Source organism: Pseudophryne corroboree, chromosome 9, assembly GCF_028390025.1.
Source record: "Pseudophryne corroboree isolate aPseCor3 chromosome 9, aPseCor3.hap2, whole genome shotgun sequence".
In the NCBI taxonomy this organism is placed as follows: Eukaryota; Metazoa; Chordata; class Amphibia; order Anura; family Myobatrachidae; genus Pseudophryne; species Pseudophryne corroboree.
Window position 1 is genome coordinate 333,751,540 of NC_086452.1, and position 18,972 is coordinate 333,770,511.

Sequence of the window (18,972 nt, forward strand, 5' to 3'; positions counted from 1 at the left end):
AGCTTCAGAGTTTACATTTCCAGAGTGTTATTGTAGGGGAAGGGGTCACTAGCCCAGAATTCTAGAACATCTCGTGTATCAGGAGCAGCTAGGCACAGTGAGTCGTCCCAGCTCATTAAACGGTAGGTCGATGATGTGTTGAGGGTGTCTTCGCTCACCTTGTGTCCTAACTCAGATTTGTAGCGTACTCTACAATCCTGAGTTAGGACAAAAGGTGAGCGCAGACACACTCAACACATAATTTCCATTTCCTGAGACCTAGTGACTGAGGGCCTAATTCAGACCTCATCGCAGCGGCAAAATTGTTCTCTAATGGGCAAAACCATGTGCACTGCATGTGGGGCAGATATAACATGTTCAGAAAAAGTTAGATTTGGGTGGGTCACATTGTTTCTGTGCAGGGTAAATACTGACTGCTTTATTTTCACACTGCAATTTAGATTTCAGTTTGAACACACCCCATCCAAATCTAATCTCTCTGCACGTTATATCTGCCCCATCTGCAGTGCACATAGTTTTGCCCATTAGAGAACAATTTTGCTGCTGCGATCAGATCTGAATTAGGACCTGAGACACAGCAGCTGAGTGTTTTGCTTGGTGTGAGGGTCACCCCTCAGCCCATTTTCTTGAATAGAAGGAACTTTCTTGGTTGTTACATGATACAATGAAAAATACCCATCTTACTGTGCATTCTAACATAATAAGTAGTGAACAGCTTGAAACAACATATGTGTCCACTTACATCTAGCCTCCCTGCACATTAAATAGCCCCTCTAGTCACGCCATATCGTGGCCTGACTAGGTAGCGCCTAGCGTCTTTACGTGCGATTTTTTTTTCCCATTAATATGTGTCTTATTCGCAAAACATGCTAATAAAAATGATGTGGCATGTCTATATTCTCTGTGCTCCCACGCTTGTATCTGCATACAAAATGTTATGTACCATTTTGTATGCAGATACAGCTGCAGTCTCACACAGAATATCGGCATGTCGCATATCATTTTAATCATCAGAGTCGGCTTGTGTGTCTTATTCACATAGCAGTAAGACAGAGTTGCACGGCATCTTGTCAGCTCACGCCAGTCATCTCCCGCCACATGGCGCATTGAGGCAAGATGTATGAGGACATATCTGTATGAAGTTGGACCTGTCTTTTTATTATTTAAATAGAATACAGTACTATTATTGTACAGGGGATCCGGTCTGAAGATCAACACTGTCTAGGTCGACAATGTTTAGGTCAACCACTATAGGTTGACAGTCACTGGGTCGACAGGGTTTCTAGGTCGACATGTGCTAGGTCGACAGGTCAAAAGGTCAACATTAGTTTTTCACATTTTTTTCTTTTATGAAACTTTTTCATACTTAACGATCCACGTGGACTACGATTGGAATGGTAATCTGTTCCAAACGAAGCGGTAACAGAGCGAGGCACCTTGCCCAAAGCATGGCGAGCGAAGCGAGCCATGCAAGGGGACACACGGTGCACTAATTCGGCTTCCCGGTCACTATACGCAGAAAACGACACAAAAAAACAAACAAAACAAAAAAATGTCGACCTTTTGACCTGTCTACCTAGCACATGTCGACCTAGAAAACCTGTCGACCTAGTGACTGTCGACCTAGACAGTGTCGATCTAATGATCCACACCCATTGTACAGTATATGAGCTTACATAACATAATGTTGCAGAATCGTAGTTTATATGATTACCGTTATATGAATAAATAGGATGTTTTCTTCTATTATTGTGACAATTTCTGTTTCCATTCTTCCATTATTGTGGAAATGTGACCTTTTGCAAGAATGACTCTGGGATTTGCAGCTATGAAGACAAATTGTGGCGTGTGTCTTTAGAGGGATTTGAATCTGATTCCAAGCTGTGCAGATCTTTTGCTACTTTTTTTTCAATCTCAGATATAGAATACAATTTCTAAAGATGTTGTAATCGTGTTATTTTATCTAGAACATTGATTACAATCCCAATGCTGACATTAAAATAGAAAAATATATATTTTATTTTTACATCAGATTCCAGCTCCTCAGAATAACTTCATGGAAGACGTTGAAAAATGGCTGAGCACTGATGCAGTGAGTTATACTGTGGTTTGTTTATCCTTGGGATAGAAGAACCCTCTTAAATACAATACATGCCATTTAGATAAGCACTACTGAAATCAGTACTCTGATCTGGCTTTTTCCTTAGTTTTTGTAAAAATATTTATCTTCCTTTGTTAGACTGTCATAAGATAATTTGTCACCACTGTAGGGTTATGTATGTCCTTGTTAAATTGCTATTAAATAACATGAATTAGAAATCACTCTGTGGTTTATAGAATGTTAGTCACATATAATTATACGGGATACGGTCAGCATCCCAGCAGTCTGGATGCCGGCGGTCAGGTGACAGGCGCCTGAATCCCAACACCAGTCAGAATACAAGTACCAGAACCCTGATCGCTGGCATCTCATAGGTAAGTATTTGAGTGAGATTTAGGGCTGGGGATGGGGGGGGGGGAGGCGTTAGGGTTAGACACTAATGCGGGGTTAGCCATAGCCGCCACCACCCCCAAGGCTTAGCCCTAGCCACCAGCTGCCACCCCCCTCCTACCCCCAGGTCTTGGCCTTAGCCACCAGCCGCTTTGATTAGCCATGGCCACCACCCCCCACTATCTTAATCCTAGCCACCATCCCATGTGGGTTAAGTTAGGGGGCAGGGGAGGGGTAAATTAATTGCCAAGGTTAGTCATGTGACTGCCGACACCCCAAACGGGGATTTCCTATCACTTACCTGCTTTGTTAAGGCCCTTCTCATTGTTGCAAAGTGCATGTGTATGAGGAGGGTATGGAGCTAATGACACAGTTCTCATAAAATCATGTCATATTGGCCCTGCACACTCCCCATGTCTGCTCGATTCTCTGTATTATTCTCAACATCCTTCCCACTTCACTAGGAAGTGGGCATGATTCGGGAGATCCACATTTTCTTGGATAACTGAGGATTCCCCAAAATTCAGGAGTCTCCCTGAGGTTTCGGGAGAGTAGGTATGTATATAGTGCAAACTAGTCATTTGGATTGGACTGCAATTATTATTATTATTATTATTATTATTAACTTCTATTTTCGAGGCACCACAAAGTGTACGCTGTATAGGGTAAACATAGAATATAATACCCAGGGGCGGATTTATGGGTCAGGGCGCCCCTAGGCACAACAGTAATGGCCTCACCCCTCTGCCCAATTTTATTGTTTTCTTTGTTTGGTTATAAGCCCTCATTTAATGATTGGCAACTTTAATAATAATAATAATAATAATAATAATAAAAAGGCATGAACTATAAAAACATTTTATTATGTATACATATTTATTAAGTAGGACAACCTATAGGGTCAGTGTTTGCATGTCCTATCTGTTTCTACTCTTCAAAATAGTATATGGTACAGTAAAGTGGAAATATTTTGTAGATACTGGTATATTTCAGACTGACCGTACTAAAACAAGCATCCAACTGCCGCCCCCCCAACAAGTGTCTCATGGGAAATTCATGACTGACACCATAAATAAAGTACACAAATGCAGATCATAGCACAAGTACATTTGGTCAGCTGGAGAATAAGGGGTCTATTCATGATGCAGTGAAAAGAGTGGAGAAGTGAGCCAGTGGAGAACCAATCAGTGTTGAGGGAACATTTATAAAGTGCATTCTATAAAATTATACGTAGCTGCTGATTGGTTGTCATGGGCAACTTCTCCACTGGCTCACTTCTCCACTCTTTTCACTAATTCAAGAATAGAGCCCTAAGTATTTAATTGCAATAATTATTAGACATATAAAGGATACAGAAACCACCAAGTACACACTTAAGCAGTACTAAAAGGGGGGAAAAAAAATAAACTGGAAATGTTAAATGGTATACCAATGAAAATCCAATCTATTATATAGCCTAATATTTAAATGTGGATCAATATTATTTATTTGTTAACATATATTTATAAAGTGATAGTACAGCTCATCATTGGCACGTCTGGTGTGCTTGTGACTGTGTGCGCGTGCGTGCATATGCACGTTCGCACCATTAAAGCCTATGGCGCGAACACCCGCTGCAGCCAGTCACAGTGCAGCGTGTTTGCACTATCGCGGCATAGATGAAAGTGGCTACATCTGTTTGCTCCATTATACTTTACAGGTGAGCCGGGCACACACTAGCCGATGTGTGTACCCGACGATATTGGCTGCGGCGGGGTGCCGGCATCGGCAAGTGCATACACACTTGTCGATGCTGGCGGGGAGGGAGCGACAGGGAGAGCGGCGGAAATGCTGCAGCCCTTGTTAACGAGGTTCTCCCTTGTCTGAACTGTTCAGATGAGGGAGGGGGTCATTAACAATGTGCAGGAGTTTGCATCGTTAACGATGTTTAGTGTACACACTAGATGAGATAGTAAAAGATATTGCTCAGAATACATTTAATAACGTTCTCAGCACATGCAGTGGATGTTAAAAATGAATACGATCAGTTTTCCCAAATTCATAGCTACTGAACACTTCCGGTGTGACGATATACCTGTACATGCTTGTGCACAAATGATGGCATCCTATGACAGTGTATATTATTATTAAATGTCACTTAGCTCTTCAGTACCACCAATTCCGATGCTGATATGTGACTATGGAGATTGCAGTTTAAAATGCACCAGAGCATGTTTAGATGTTTAATCCTTTCTGCTGATGCTGTATTTTGTTCACACATTAAGCTTTATAATTTTAGCATAAAGATGGTAACTTGCTCTGGTACATTTTAAAATGTCTTAAATATTGTGTGATGTCTATTTTTCTCAAATACTTTTGCTGCTTTGTGAGTTACATGTCCTGACCATTCTGTATGGTTCTGCATATGTTAATTTCACTGTCACTAAATGTTTCAGCACAATACGTTTCAGTTTGTTTTGATTAGCTATTGTTTTTTGGTTGTTGTTTTTTTAAAATATATCTATTGAGATTCAAACAACACATAACAAACATAGAAAAGGAAAGCCTGTAGATACAGTTCCAATACCGTTAGTGTCCAGATCAAACAAACGACAGCGAGATTCCCAAGTGAAGGGAAACTAGAAAATCTATATTGTTCAGGTGGAACAGACATCCGTGCGTTTTATCAAATAAATAATTGTCCAGGGATATCTCAGCAGTAAATCATTATCATGGTAAGGGCATATACAAATACCACCCAGGTACAATACAAAACTAGTACTCAAGACATAGACAAAAGACAAACAGAGAGGTGGCAATATAGTTCCACATATAGACTTTTATACAATATAGAAGAGGCAAACAGACAATATCAAGTCTGTGTGAGCAATACCAGGACTGTGGTGAGCACAAAAACAAGGGGGGTCATTCTGAGTTGATCGCTCGCTGCCGTTTTTCGCAGCGCAGCGAACAGGTTACTACTGCGCATGCGTATGCACCGCAGTGCGCAGGTGCGTTGTATGGGTACAAAGCGGATCGTTGCTGGGCGATGGATTTAACGAAGAATCCATTCGCACAGCCGATCGCAAGGAGATTGACAGGAAGATGGCGTTTGTGGATGGCAACTGACCGTTTTCGGGGAGTGTTTGGAAAAACGCAGGCGTGTCCAAGCGTTTGCAGGGCGGGTGTCTGCCGTCAATTCCGGGACCAAAAAGACAGAAGTGATCGCAAGGGCTGAGTAAGTCCAAAGCTACTCAGAAAGTGCAAAAAACTTTTTCGTCCCGCTCGGCTGCACACACATTCACATACTTGCAAAGCAAAAATACACTCCCCTGTGGGCGGCGACTATGCTTTTTCACGGCTGCTAAAAGTAGCTAGCGAGCAATCAACTCAGGTAGCGGAATGAGAAAATGCATCAAAGAAATTTGTAATGTGTTGGCGGGTAGGACTGTCTTAAGTGCTCCAGATAAGGAGTCCTTTTTTTTATAAGAGAGGCTTGCTTTCCGATCTATCTCAGGAAGAGTAGACTGTCGCTCAAAGTATATGGTGCTGAGCAATAGAGTTTTCAGGTGCTCTAAACATGGGGGAGACTTTGAAATCCAGCGGTTAAGAATTACTTTCTTAGCCAGTGTAAGAATAATATAGAGGAGAGGGGCAAATCTAGACACCGTAACATCTAGGTTCCATCTCTCTAATCTTAAACCCAAAAGTACTGCAGGTAAGAGAGGAGAATATGGAGTTGCTGAAGTTCAGTACTTGTGCCAAATTTTTTTGATCTTGGGACACTGTCAGAAATTTTGCCAAAAGAGAGCCGTTGGGGCTTTACATTTAGGACAATTACCCGTTTCATCTGGGACCATATGTTTCCTCTGACCCTGCGAGATGTATGCCCTATGAAAGAATTGTATATGTATTTCCTGCAGTTGGGAGTAGTGAAGGGATTTAAGGATATTGGGGAAAGGGCGCAGGAAATCAGCTGGTGATATATCTAAATCTAGACCGTCCGACCTTTTCATCAAGCTGGGCTGCCATTCTTTATCTGCATGTATAGATAAAAGATCTCTATCCAGTTTGTCTTATATGGGGATTTCAACAACCTAGTGATCAGCAAAGACAGCGGGTCAAGCACCTTTCCTGTAGGGAAGGGAGGGGCAGTGATTGGGCGTAGTGGCATACCTGAAGAAAAATAAAAAAGTCAGAACAGGACACACCATACTTCTCCGCAAAACAAGTAAAGGACATAACACTCCCTCCAGGATTGAAAATGTCCTTAATAGCAATTATCCCCTTTAGAGCCTACTGAGAAAATTTGACATTGTCCATCAGGGGTAAAAAACAGGGGTTACCGCAAATTGGTATGAAAGGAGAAGACATAGGGTTTCTGCCCAAAGCTTTATTAATTGCCCACCAATTCTCGTGCCCTCCCAGGAAAGGTCTTTCTTTCGTCGAGAGGAGGTCCATAGCGCCTCCTTGTGGAGATAATTAAGGCTCTTAAAGAGTACAGCTCTGGAAGCAGAGGATGAGCTGGCAGGTCCAGTTCTCTGTGCCCTCTCAATTACCATGTCACTGCAAACATCTTGCACTTCCAGTAGCTCAGGTAGGGTCTTACGCAGGAACAGGTACAAGGTGGGGCCGCGCAGAGTTTCGGGGAGACCGATGTCGCGCACGTTATTTCTGCGCAACCTGTTCTCCAGGTTATCTAGCTTAGACCACACCTGGGCATCTTATTTTTGGAGCTTTGCAGAGGCATCTTTTAAGCCAGCAATATCTTGAAAATTAACACCAACTGTGTGTTCCATTTGAGTAATGCGCTTAGTCAGCTATTTACATTGACTTTTGATATCCAGAACAGCTTGCTGGAGCGCAGCGGCATGAACTTGAGCCTGTTCCTGTAATAAGGGCTGCACAGTTTCCTTCACAATCTTCACTATATCAGCATAAGACAGCGCAGTCCCCTCCTGGGAATGAGAGTCCATGGGCTGTGAAAGCACTTTGGGTAGTACCTTAGGCAGCAATGTGGAGGGCTGGGAAGCAGAGACCTGTGAGTCAGCATCTGGAGCCACAGCGGTGGCCATCTTGGGACCAGCAGGGTGCTCTGAGGCAGACTTGGAGCGGGGAGGTTTGCCAGCCATTCCTGCTTTAAGGTATCGGTCCATGCACTGCGGGGCGCAGGTAATGCTGAGAGGGGTCTCGGGGAGAGGTTGGGGTTATGCAGGGACGACCTTTCAGGGCGATTAGCAGGGTTTAAGGTAGCTGGCATCGGATCTCCGGCGGGACAAGGCTACTCCATGCAGCGCCGGAACCGGAAGTCGATAAGCTATTGTTTATATAGGTAAATTATAATGAAAGTTGGTAATTATAAATTTGATATTTGTTCAGAGAGTGCCTGTACCCGGAAGAGGTGGTCTTCAGGTTGCCGAATGTTGGGATCCCAGCGCACAGTATGCCGGCGCCGGAATCCCGACACCTGGCATACCGACAGATATTCTCCCTCGTGTGGGTCCACGACCCCCCCCCTTCCCCTGGAGGGAGAATAAATAGCGTGGCGCGCGTAGCGAGCCCGCAAGGGGCTCATTTCCGGCGCCGGTATGCTGGTCACCGGGAGCCCGGCCGCCGGCATACCATACTACACCCCCCAGAAGAGTTATTTTTTCTTTCCCCTTTGGCAAAAAAACTAATTCTGCTCGGTTAAATGCTAGACAGTGCTTAAGCCATTACAACCCTTTATTCTTTAATATACTGTATCCCACAAATTACTGCTGAGTTTAAATTTGATCTAGAAGACACAGTAATATTGGGCTAATTGGAATAAGATGCTGGAATGCACCAATTTTGTTCTGTCCTGTTATATATATTCTACATAACTGCTCAAAGCATTCCCTGTACTGAACTCATCCATTACAAAAGCTGTGTCCTATACTTTTCTGCAGGGATTAGTGTTCTTGCTCTTCACATGTTATTTACCTCTTTGGGAGTATATTGCAAATCATTAATATGTGTCCTTCCCCACACACAGGGTGATGACATTGAGGGGGACGATGGTGTCACCAGTGAAGGTAAGTACCCAGCACGTACTGCTAAGGTGAATTATAGCCTCAACAAGCGACTGCTATCGGCATTCATAGTGTTAGGCCTGTTTTTCAAGAGCCAATATCCTGGTGTTAAAAGATTACATTTTCAGTGTAAATATTGGAACATTCAGTGACTGTAGTTGCACTAGCAATTTTATAATGTAAAAGGTTTTGGGGTTGGGTTCTGAATTTAAATGCTTATATATTCATTAATACAAATTTAGATTATTTAGATATACTGTAATTTAAAAGGGTTAAAGTATTACTGCTGTATTATCATGTGACGAATCTGAGTGCTCTAAAGGCAGTTTAAACATAATAGAACAAGGTTGCTGGGCACGAGAGCTGAATGACCCGATCTGTACATGTGGGTAGCCTGGTTGCATGACTCCGGATGTTCATACACGAGCAGAGATCCTGGTTCACACTTCTGGGTCAGCCCATGATCTACACATGATCTACTGAATATCACTGGCCAACACAATTTACAATGATGTTTAAGTTTGATTTGTCATAGTGGGGCCGCAAAGAGGTGACCTAAATGGCAGACTTACTCTACACCTTTGATTTTAATGTTAACTCCATTGCTAATGACCAGACATGTAGCCAATATGAACTGCGCAAAATAAAAAAATATTATGATCTTATGAAACTTGCAAACTTTGAGTCTGATTCAGAGATGGATGCAGTTAGCATCGCGCTACTGGTCTTTGGACATTGTGAATGCCACAGTGCCACAGGAGGTGTCTGAAGAAAAGAGACACCTACTGCCAGCATCTCAGATCAGAGTTCTGCATCTGGAGATGCAGCATTGGATTACCATCAGTCAATGGCCATCTGAGTAAGCCTAAGCTTACTCAGAATGACCGTCCGAAATCCTCTGCTTGGTCCAAGCTCCGCCTCCCCTTTCCTTAACGGCTGTAGCCCATCAATCAAGATGCGGCTTGGGGACACTGCGAGCGACAATGCAGGACCTGTTCTGCACATGCGTAGAACGGTTCCTGTGCATGTGCAGTCCACTCATGATTGGAGTAGTACATACTACCTTTACTATGCTGGGTATAATTGTACAGTGTTTTTAGCAAAGATCTTACATTATTTTATATTGGGTATCATAATGTTTGTTGTGGTCTGCTTGTTTCTCTGCACAGAGTTTGATAAATTCCTGGAGGAGCGAGCAAAGGCGGCAGATCAAATTCCAACATTACCTTCTCCCCCAACTGACGCTCCCAGAGCAGCTTCCAGCGCAGGACGGGATAAGAAGGATAAAGCGGAAGATGCCCTTTTTGCTCTGTGAGTCCTCACCCGCTCATTGAGGTGCTCAGGGATATAGAAAGGTGTAAACACTTCACTAACGGTTAATTAAATGAAATTTCCCTGTAGGAGATTTCATGTGAAACAATGATGAGTATTTTCCCTGCGGTACGAGAATCCTCTATAATACGGGCGGCACTAGTAACACCACATAAATGGAGCTGTTGAATTTGCCTCACTATTGATTAAAAAAAGAATCTGTTATTGATGTTAGAATATAGGTGCATTTTCCTGGTGCCTACTGATCCTGCCAGGCTATGTCATGTTTGGATAGCTGCCTGTAAAGTGGAGAGGTTAGCACTACAAATTCGAGGCAGTCTACATGTATCTCGGACAACAGCTGCATTCAGATCTTACTGCTGTTATTAAGTCCTAATATACATAGATTGCACTACTGTAAAGCCTTTCTTCTTTTAAGTATTAAAGTAAGCATGCAATGGGGTTGTGCTAATTACTGCATTATGACCAACCTCTTGCTTCCTACCAGAAGTGCCTTGCTGGTTTCCTATACTTGGTAACAGAAAAGCAAACTGTTGTTTTCTAAGAGGTTACACTGAAGACCCGGAGCAACACCTGGGTTTTCCCAACACTATTTTTTTTTGGTACTGGATTACGCTGCTTTTTTTTCTATATTTTTCTAAAATTTGGTGGCTCCGTTGGAATGAATATAGTTAAAGTCAAATTTTATCTTTATATATGTGCTGGAACATTTCTGTTTCGCTTGCTTTTTTCTATCCATTTCAAGATTGCAGAAAAACAACTAAGTGGAGATCAATATCTACTTAACAATACAGTGGTTTTAAAGAATGAAGGGCCTGCAGGGTAACCCCTTCAAAAATACAAATTGTAAATGACAAATAAGCTGGAATATCTATATAGAACATGATTGCATTGTTGGTTTACTGCTTATGTGTCATCTTTGCTTGTGTACGTTATTTGCATTTTGTTCATTTTGGTGTTTTTGAATATTTTCTAAATTACTCTCTTCTTGTATAAACATTCATCCAGACCAATATGTCACACGTGATCCAGAGTTATTCCTTATAATTTATAGCAATAGCTATCAAACTACATGGGAGTTTTTCTTAAAAATAAACAAATAAATAATACTGAAAAACTGAAAATATTGAGTTATTTTTCCAGTGACACACATTGCTTAGATTTAATCTTAGGAAATGGGTTTGTGTGGGTCTACATTGATCCCAATTGCTGGTTGTATGTCACACCCGACTTCTACATTGATCCCAGTTGCTGGTTGTATGTCACACCTGACTTCTACATTGATCCCAGTTGCTGGTTGTATGACTTCTACATTGATCCCTATTGCTGGTTGTATGTCACACCTGTAGCGAGCCCCGAGCCCACAGCGTAGCGAGTCCGCAAGGGGACTCTTTGCGCTCGCCCCGCTTTAATCCTCGCAAATGTGTGTGTGTGGGTCTGCATTGATCCCTGTTGCTGGTTATATGTCACACCTGACTTCTACATTGATTCCCATTGCTGGTTGTATGTCACACCTAACTTCTACATTGATCCCCATTGCTGGTTGTATGTCACAGGTTGCAGTTAATTAGCCAGCAGTCGGGATCCCGGTGGTCATGATACCGACCCTGGAATCCTGACTGCTGGCAATATCACCAGCCGGAATCCCGACTTACAGAGGCTATTCCCACTCGTTGGTGTCCACGGCACCCATAGAGTGGGGATAGAACCTGTGGCGAATGTAGCGAGCCCCGAGCCCACAGCGTGGCGAGTGTAACGAGCCCGCAAGAGGACTCTTTGCGCTCGCCCCGCTTTAATCCTCGCAAATGTGTGTGTGTGTGTGTGTGTGTGTGTGTGTGTGTGTCTGCATTGATCCCTGTTGCTGGTTGTATGTCACACCTGACTTCTACATTGATCACTATTGCTGGTTGTATGTCACACCTGACTTCTACATTGATCACTATTGCTAGTTGTATGTCACACCTGACTTCTTCCTTGATCACTGTTGCTGGTTGTATGTCACACCTGACTTCTTCATTGATCACTATTGCTGGTTGTATGTCACACCTGACTTCTACATTGATCACTATTGCTGGTTGTATGTCACACCTGACTACTTCATTGATTACTATTTCTGGTTGTATGTCACACCTGGCTTCTTCATTGATTACTATTTCTGGTTGTATGTCACACCTGACTTCTTCCTTGATCACGGTTGCTGGTTGTATGTCACACCTGACTTCTTCATTGATCACTATTGCTGGTTGTATGTCACACCTGACTTCTACATTGATCACTATTGCTGGTTGTATGTCACACCTGACTTCTTCATTGATTACTATTTCTGGTTGTATGTCACACCTGACTTCTTCATTGATTACTATTTCTGGTTGTATGTCACACCTGACTTCTTCCTTGATCACGGTTGCTGGTTGTATGTCACACCTGACTTCTACATTGATCACGGTTGCTGGTTGTATGTCACACCTGACTTCTTCATTGATCACTATTGCTGGTTGTATATCACACCTGACTTCTACATTGATCACTATTGCTGGTATGTCACACCTGACTTCTACATTGATCACTATTGCTGGTATGTCACACCTGACTTCTACATTGATCACTATTGCTGGTTGTATGTCACACCTGCCTTCTTCATTGATCACTATTGCTGGTTGTATGTCACACCTGATTTCTACATTGATTACTATTGCTGGTTGTATGTCACACCTGTCTTCTACCGGATAGCAAACAGGGTTGAACATGGGTTCAACTCGGCTCGTGGTGCAGTGTGAAAGGGTATCCTGAGTCGATACGACCTGGGAGCAGTTCACACCATATGATGATCCGGCGCTTAGAGATTATCTCATCTCCAAGCTCTGGCTCGAGATGCATCATCGTTGATGTCATTATCCATGCAATAAGAGGGATGGACCATCAGTCTTAAAGGGGTCTCAGCCAGGTCTCACTCATGAACAAAATCCCGGGTGCGACCCAGCTCTGCTGGGTGAAAGGGGTATTAGTGACCTAGCAAAAAAACTGAGGAACTGTATGTGTGATCTCGTTGTGGCGTCAGGGAAAGGAGCATAAATCAAAAAACAAAGTCTGAAATTACTATATCTATATATGTATATGTATGTATGTGCTATATATGCACTCTCCACCCCTAGGTTGGGATGCAGTGGGCTGTGACCACCTACTCACGTATACAAATACGAGGAGAGTGCTGGGTTCTCTGTATATGTGTGTGCGTATCCCCTTCTGGATACTAGTCACTATCAGAAGCATTGTTCCCTTGTTCCTGGAACACTTTTAACACACTTACAGCCTGTTTCTCAATCTTGAACAACCGTAACACCTGACCTGGATTCTCAGTAGCCACAATTCTGCAATTTTAAATTGCAGATCTTATATATATATATCGAAGAGGAAGAAGGGGGGGCCTTAAGCGAATACAAAAAAAGAAGAAACATAAGAAATTAGACACCCTAAAAATGGGAGATGAGGGGATTTTCAATTTATCAAATCATAATTTAACCTCTGCGGAAATTGCCCTATTATCTAAAGGACTTTCTTTTGCCCCCACTTCTCAGATGGACAATTTTGAAGCCTTCACAGATTTGAATAAATATATAAGGAAACTTACCCTGAAAAGACATTTTCAGAGAAAGGCCATAAGCCATAAGGAAAATCCTGAATTAGTATCCAAATCAGGTCTCAAACCACAATCAAAGTATTACCCACTTGAATCTAGAAGTAACCAAATTGAGGTATTTTACGAACTAGTAAAAAAGGATTTGGAATCCCTTAAACCTGGCACTGAAACTAATTTATCAAACTTTGAGAAGAAAGCTCTAAAGGACTTAAAGGGTAATAAAGATCTTGTCATACGTCAAGCTGACAAAGGTGGGGGTCTGGTGATACTCAACCGCACAGACTACGAAAAAGAAGCGTATCGTCTGTTAGGGGACACCAATTCATATCAAAGATTGTCAAAAGATCCTACTGAGGACTTTGTTGAGGAACTCAGATCCATATTAATTGTAGCTTTACATGAGGGAATTTTAACCAAAGATGAATACCAATTTTTAATTCTAAACCATCCCACCATACCCATTTTTTATTTTTTACCCAAAATACATAAACAGTTGAAAGATCCTCCTGGTAGGCCCATAGTGGCAGGCATTGAATCACTAACCAGTAATTTGTCACAATATGTCAAAATTTTCTTGAAAAAATATGTCCCAGAGTTAAGATCATACGTCAAGGACACTACCTCATTATTACAATTTTTGGAAAATTTTGAATGGAAACAAGAGTATTTTTGGGTAACGATTAACGTACAATCCCTGTATACTTCTATATTACATGAGAAAGGGATAGATTCATGTAGGGAATTTTTAAACAATGATGACTCTTTGGATGAAAAACATAGAGAATTGATATGCACATTCATTAAGTTTATTCTTAAACACAATTATTTTAAATTTTTAGAAAACTTTTATTTACAAATTTGCGGAACAGCCATGGGCACTGTTTTCGCGCCCAGCTTCGCCAACTTGCACATGGGAAGCTGGGAACATAGGAATGTGTATCATAACAATCCCTACCTTGAACACATTATTGTATATAAACGTTATATTGATGACATACTTTTAATTTGGGATGGAACTGTTGAATGTTTTAAAGATTTTATGATTCATTTAGGTAAAAATGATTATAACCTGTCTTTTACTTACAAGATGGGCACTACAGAGATTGAATATTTGGATCTGATTTTAACTAATGATGGCACTGAAGTAATCACCAGAAATTTTATTAAGGAAGTGGATACTAACTCGTACGTACACTACAAGAGTGGACATGCGATGAAATGGAAAACCAATATTCCTTATTCGCAATTTTGCAGGATAAAAAGGAACTGCACTAATCTAGAGGACACAGAAAAGCAATTGAGTCTATATGGAAAACGTTTCCGTGAAAGAGGTTATCCTAAGGATCTAGTAGATGAGGCACGCGAGAAAACAATGGCTACTAATCGTCAAGACCTTTTGAGGTATAAAAACAAAGATAAAGAAAACACCGGGCTGAATTTTATTACTACTTTTAATTGTCAAGACAAAAGAATTAGAGGGATTTTAAATAAGCATTGGGGGGTTTTAAAAATGGACCCCATTTTGAATACCATTTTACCGGACAGACCACGAGTAATTTTTAAAAAAGCAAAAAACTTGAAGGACCGCCTTGCTCCTAGTATGCTGTTCCCCATCAAACGAGAAGAAAAAAAGAGTCTCTGGGACATGAATGGACTTTTTAAATGCCAGCATTGCAACATCTGCCAGTATATTAATCCTAATACTAAATCTTTCAAAAGCTCTGAAGGTTCAAAAACCTACTTGATGAAAGAAAGAGCAACATGTAATACCAATTGGGTGGTCTATATGCTCGAATGCCCCTGTGGACTGAGATACATAGGAAAGACGAAACGACAATTGAAACTACGTATCCAAGAACATCTCAGGAGCATTAAAAATAAACAAGAACACCATTCAGTACCCAAACACTTTAATCTTTTCCACAAATCTGACCCTAAGGGTCTGACAGTTAGGATTCTTGAGATCATTAAAGTGGGACAAAGAGGAGGTGATAGGGAAAAGAGACTCTCACAAAGAGAGATGTATTGGATTTATGAACTAAAAACTTTGGCTCCAAATGGCTTAAATGATTACTATGAAATAGCACCGTTCCTTTGAAGTATTCTTATATGTATTTAAAATTAATAACCCCCTTTTATTCCCTTTTTTTTCCTTTTTTCCTTTCCTCCTTCTTTCTTATGTATCCCTAACAGTTAAGATGTTCTTCTAGTTTTAAGAGAGTCTATATATATGCACCTTTCTTTAGATATTGTTAACACTAATAGCACTTTACTAAAAGGCACTGTCACTTTAAATCTAAATATTAATCAGTAAATTGATGAAAATGCACAAACACGTTATACACGTAATTATACAGGTGATAAGGTAGTCTATTCTTATATAACATAATTTTTGGGGCTGGTAGAAATACAAATAATAATTGAGCACTTTTAATGATGACACAGTAATCACATTTAAATGGTCAGTATATAAGGTACATTATCCTTATTTCTTAATTATCTCTTGATATTAGCTATTTTAATTATGTTTTTATGATTTATCTCTTCGTTTTACATCAGTGTAATACTTCCGTTCATATCGTGTACCATTTGGTCTCCTCTAACATGGCGCCGTATGTGTGGACACTAGCTTTAGATGCCCGTGACGTAGGGGTGCGGCGACGGCAAGCGGCATTGTGACCGGCTGGGCCAGCGCATGCGCTCTGTGCGCCGCGAGGCTGAATAAAGTAAGGGCGGCTGTGATGCCCTATCCGTCCGTGATTTCCGGCGATCGCGGCGGCCTGGAGCGGATCAGTGTCCCTACCACACATAATATAACTCTGTGCAGTAGCGCAGGGTTAGCAAGTCTGTTAGGATTTTGTTTTAAATTTGTTTTAAATTTATAATGTCGATCACACTATGGTAACAATAGGATCTTAAGTCCTCCGGGCGGAAGTGACATCACTTCCGGGAACCTGATAGCCATCAATTTCCTGTTTGATTGAAAGATTGATATGGGTATAAATATAGGATCAGTGTAGCATGTATCACTATACTCCTGAGGAAGTCCAGGCCGTGGGCAAAGGACGAAACGCGTTGAGTGTTTTATCGTATGGACGACTAATAACAGATAAGCTGTCTTTTATCTTTCATATTGTACGGGCAACCACTTTTATTTATGACCAATTTTTTGAAATAAATGTGTTTTTATTTGTTATGAAACATATTGCACTATTGGTCCCTTTTTGCTTTTATCCTGTTTTATGTGAGATACAAACTTGGGAAAAGCACCACCAGGATCATCGTGATGAAAAATATCCCCATTACACACTGAAATACATGGTATTTTGCGATTCATTTAGGTGGTTGGAATTCCACCATACAAGGTACACCTTGAATTCACCAGGGTGTTATTTAAGGTGGAGGTCACATGTTTATGTGAGTTAATGCACTAGGAGGCGCCTATTCTCATCTTTTGTTTTTTATATATATATATATATAGTGCTCAAAGAGGGGTGGTATACAACGGTATGGTATACCGCCACTTCGTACACTGTGCAGGGCTGATGCGCTACTGGTCAACAGCCTCACAGACAAGCTCTATCTTCAGCGGCTGCTCTGCCTACTTGTGGCGCTGGGGAACTGGGAGTGAAGTTCCCAGACCTCAGCGACTAAGCATTGCTCAGGGAGCCAGCTAGCCCGGTACCCCTCTGTACGGCACACTCGGGGCCGCAGCTTGTCCGTCCTCCCCCATCGCCGCCGCACCGGAAACCGTGATCCCGGACTCCGAGCTGCAGCGGTTCTGGGCGTGCAGCTCCCACAGCTTCCTCCTCTCTGCTGCCGCTTTCCCCTCTCTCCCCATCCTCGTCACGCAGGAGACCTACATGGCAGCCAGAGCCCCGCAGCCCTCTCTCCCGCGACCGCACCTCACAGCCTCATCACGGTGCTGCTCCAGAGAGCTGCGGGCACACAATTAGTGAAGTCCCCCTCCCCTGCTTCTGCCTCTGCTGACACTTTCCCCGCAGCTCATACAGTGTCAACTAGGGAAAAGCTAAATAACTGGCCTTCATTGTGTCACTTATTCTGTCTGTTTAGGGGGAACAAGTGACACTACCATTAGGTATAAAGTGCTGATATATATCTGATATAAAGTGCCCCATTGCCACATCTGGCATGTCATGTGGCATTTAACCGTTGACAATGAGCATGAAACAGATGGCAACGAGCATGGAACCCAGGGCATGAAACCATTGGCAACGAGGATGAAACCGCTGGCAATGAGCATGGAATCCAGGGCATGAAACCCTTGGCAATGAGCAGGTAATTTAAAAATACTTAGATGCCTTACTGTGGGAATAATTTGTAAAGGAAATTATTGTATGTGGAGCATAAAATGGTGTCAGGGGCTTAACTATATGTGGCATAATGTGTAATGAGCATTACAGTGTATGGCGTAAATCGTGGCATAATGTGGAATGGGCATTATGGTGTGTAGATTAATATGGAATGGGCATTATGGTGTGTGGAATGGGCATTATGTTTTGTGGCATAATGTGCAAGGGGCATTACTATAAGGAGCAAAAATTACAAATAATGCAAAGGGCGTGAATCAGTTTTTCTCTTACGTCCTAGAGGATGCTGGGGACTCCAAAAGGACCATGGGGTATAGACGGGATCCGCAGGAGACATGGGCACACTATAAGACTTTGAATAGGTGTGAACTGGCTCCTACCTCTATGCCCCTCCTCCAGACCTCAGTTAGATTCTGTGCCCAAAGAGACTGGACACACACTAGGGGAGCTCTCCTGAGTTTCTCTGAAAAGACTCTGTTAGTTTTTTTATTTTCAGGGAGACCTGCTGGCTACAGGCTCCCTGCTTCGTGGGAGTGAGGGGAGAGAAGTCAGACCTACTTCTTCTGAGTTAAAGGCTCTGCTTCTTAGGCTACTGGACACCATTAGCTCCAGAGGGTTCGATCACTTGGTGCACCTAGCTGCTTGTCCCCGGAGCCGCGCTGTCAACCGCCTCACAGAAGCCAGAAGAAAGAAGCTGGGTGAGTATACAGAAGAAAGAAGACTTCAGTGACGGCAGAAGACTTCGGTAACGAGGTACAGCGCAGCGGTCGTGCTGCGCCCCATGCTCCCACACATAGTTCTAACGGCACTCACAGGGTGCAGGGGGAGCGCCCTGGGCAGCATGTTACTGAGGCTATAAAACTGGCAGAAAGACATATTATAAGTGCCTAGGCACTAACTATAAGCCCCCGCCAGTATAAATATTTGAAATTGAGCGGGACTACAGCGCGCCGGGCGGGGGCGTGGCTTAGCCCTCACAACTTACCAGCGCTATTTTCTCTCTTCACAGACATTGCAGAGACGCTGGCCTGGACCTCCTGGTACAAGGGTTTGTTTGTATAAGGGAAAGAAACCTGAGGTGACATTTTCCCCCTCTCATGAACTGAACGCTCTTTGTGAAAAAGCTTGGGAATCGCCTGATAAAAGGTG

At 42.4% G+C, this 18,972-nt stretch overlaps 1 protein-coding gene across 3 annotated transcripts in view; it reads left to right on the forward strand.

Annotated features, from left to right (window-relative positions):
* TOM1 (target of myb1 membrane trafficking protein) overlaps nucleotides 1-10,979 on the forward strand; it is a 328,587-nt gene extending 317,608 nt beyond the window's left edge. For all 3 annotated transcript variants that reach the window (XM_063940583.1, XM_063940581.1, XM_063940582.1), the window contains 3 exons: nucleotides 2,033-2,092; nucleotides 8,487-8,526; nucleotides 9,693-10,979. In XM_063940583.1, coding sequence (XP_063796653.1) covers nucleotides 2,033-2,092; nucleotides 8,487-8,526; nucleotides 9,693-9,838 — 246 coding nt within the window. In that variant the 3' untranslated portion in view covers nucleotides 9,839-10,979. The remainder of the gene's footprint in view (nucleotides 1-2,032; nucleotides 2,093-8,486; nucleotides 8,527-9,692) is intronic.
* Nucleotides 10,980-18,972: the final 7,993 nt, after the last annotated feature.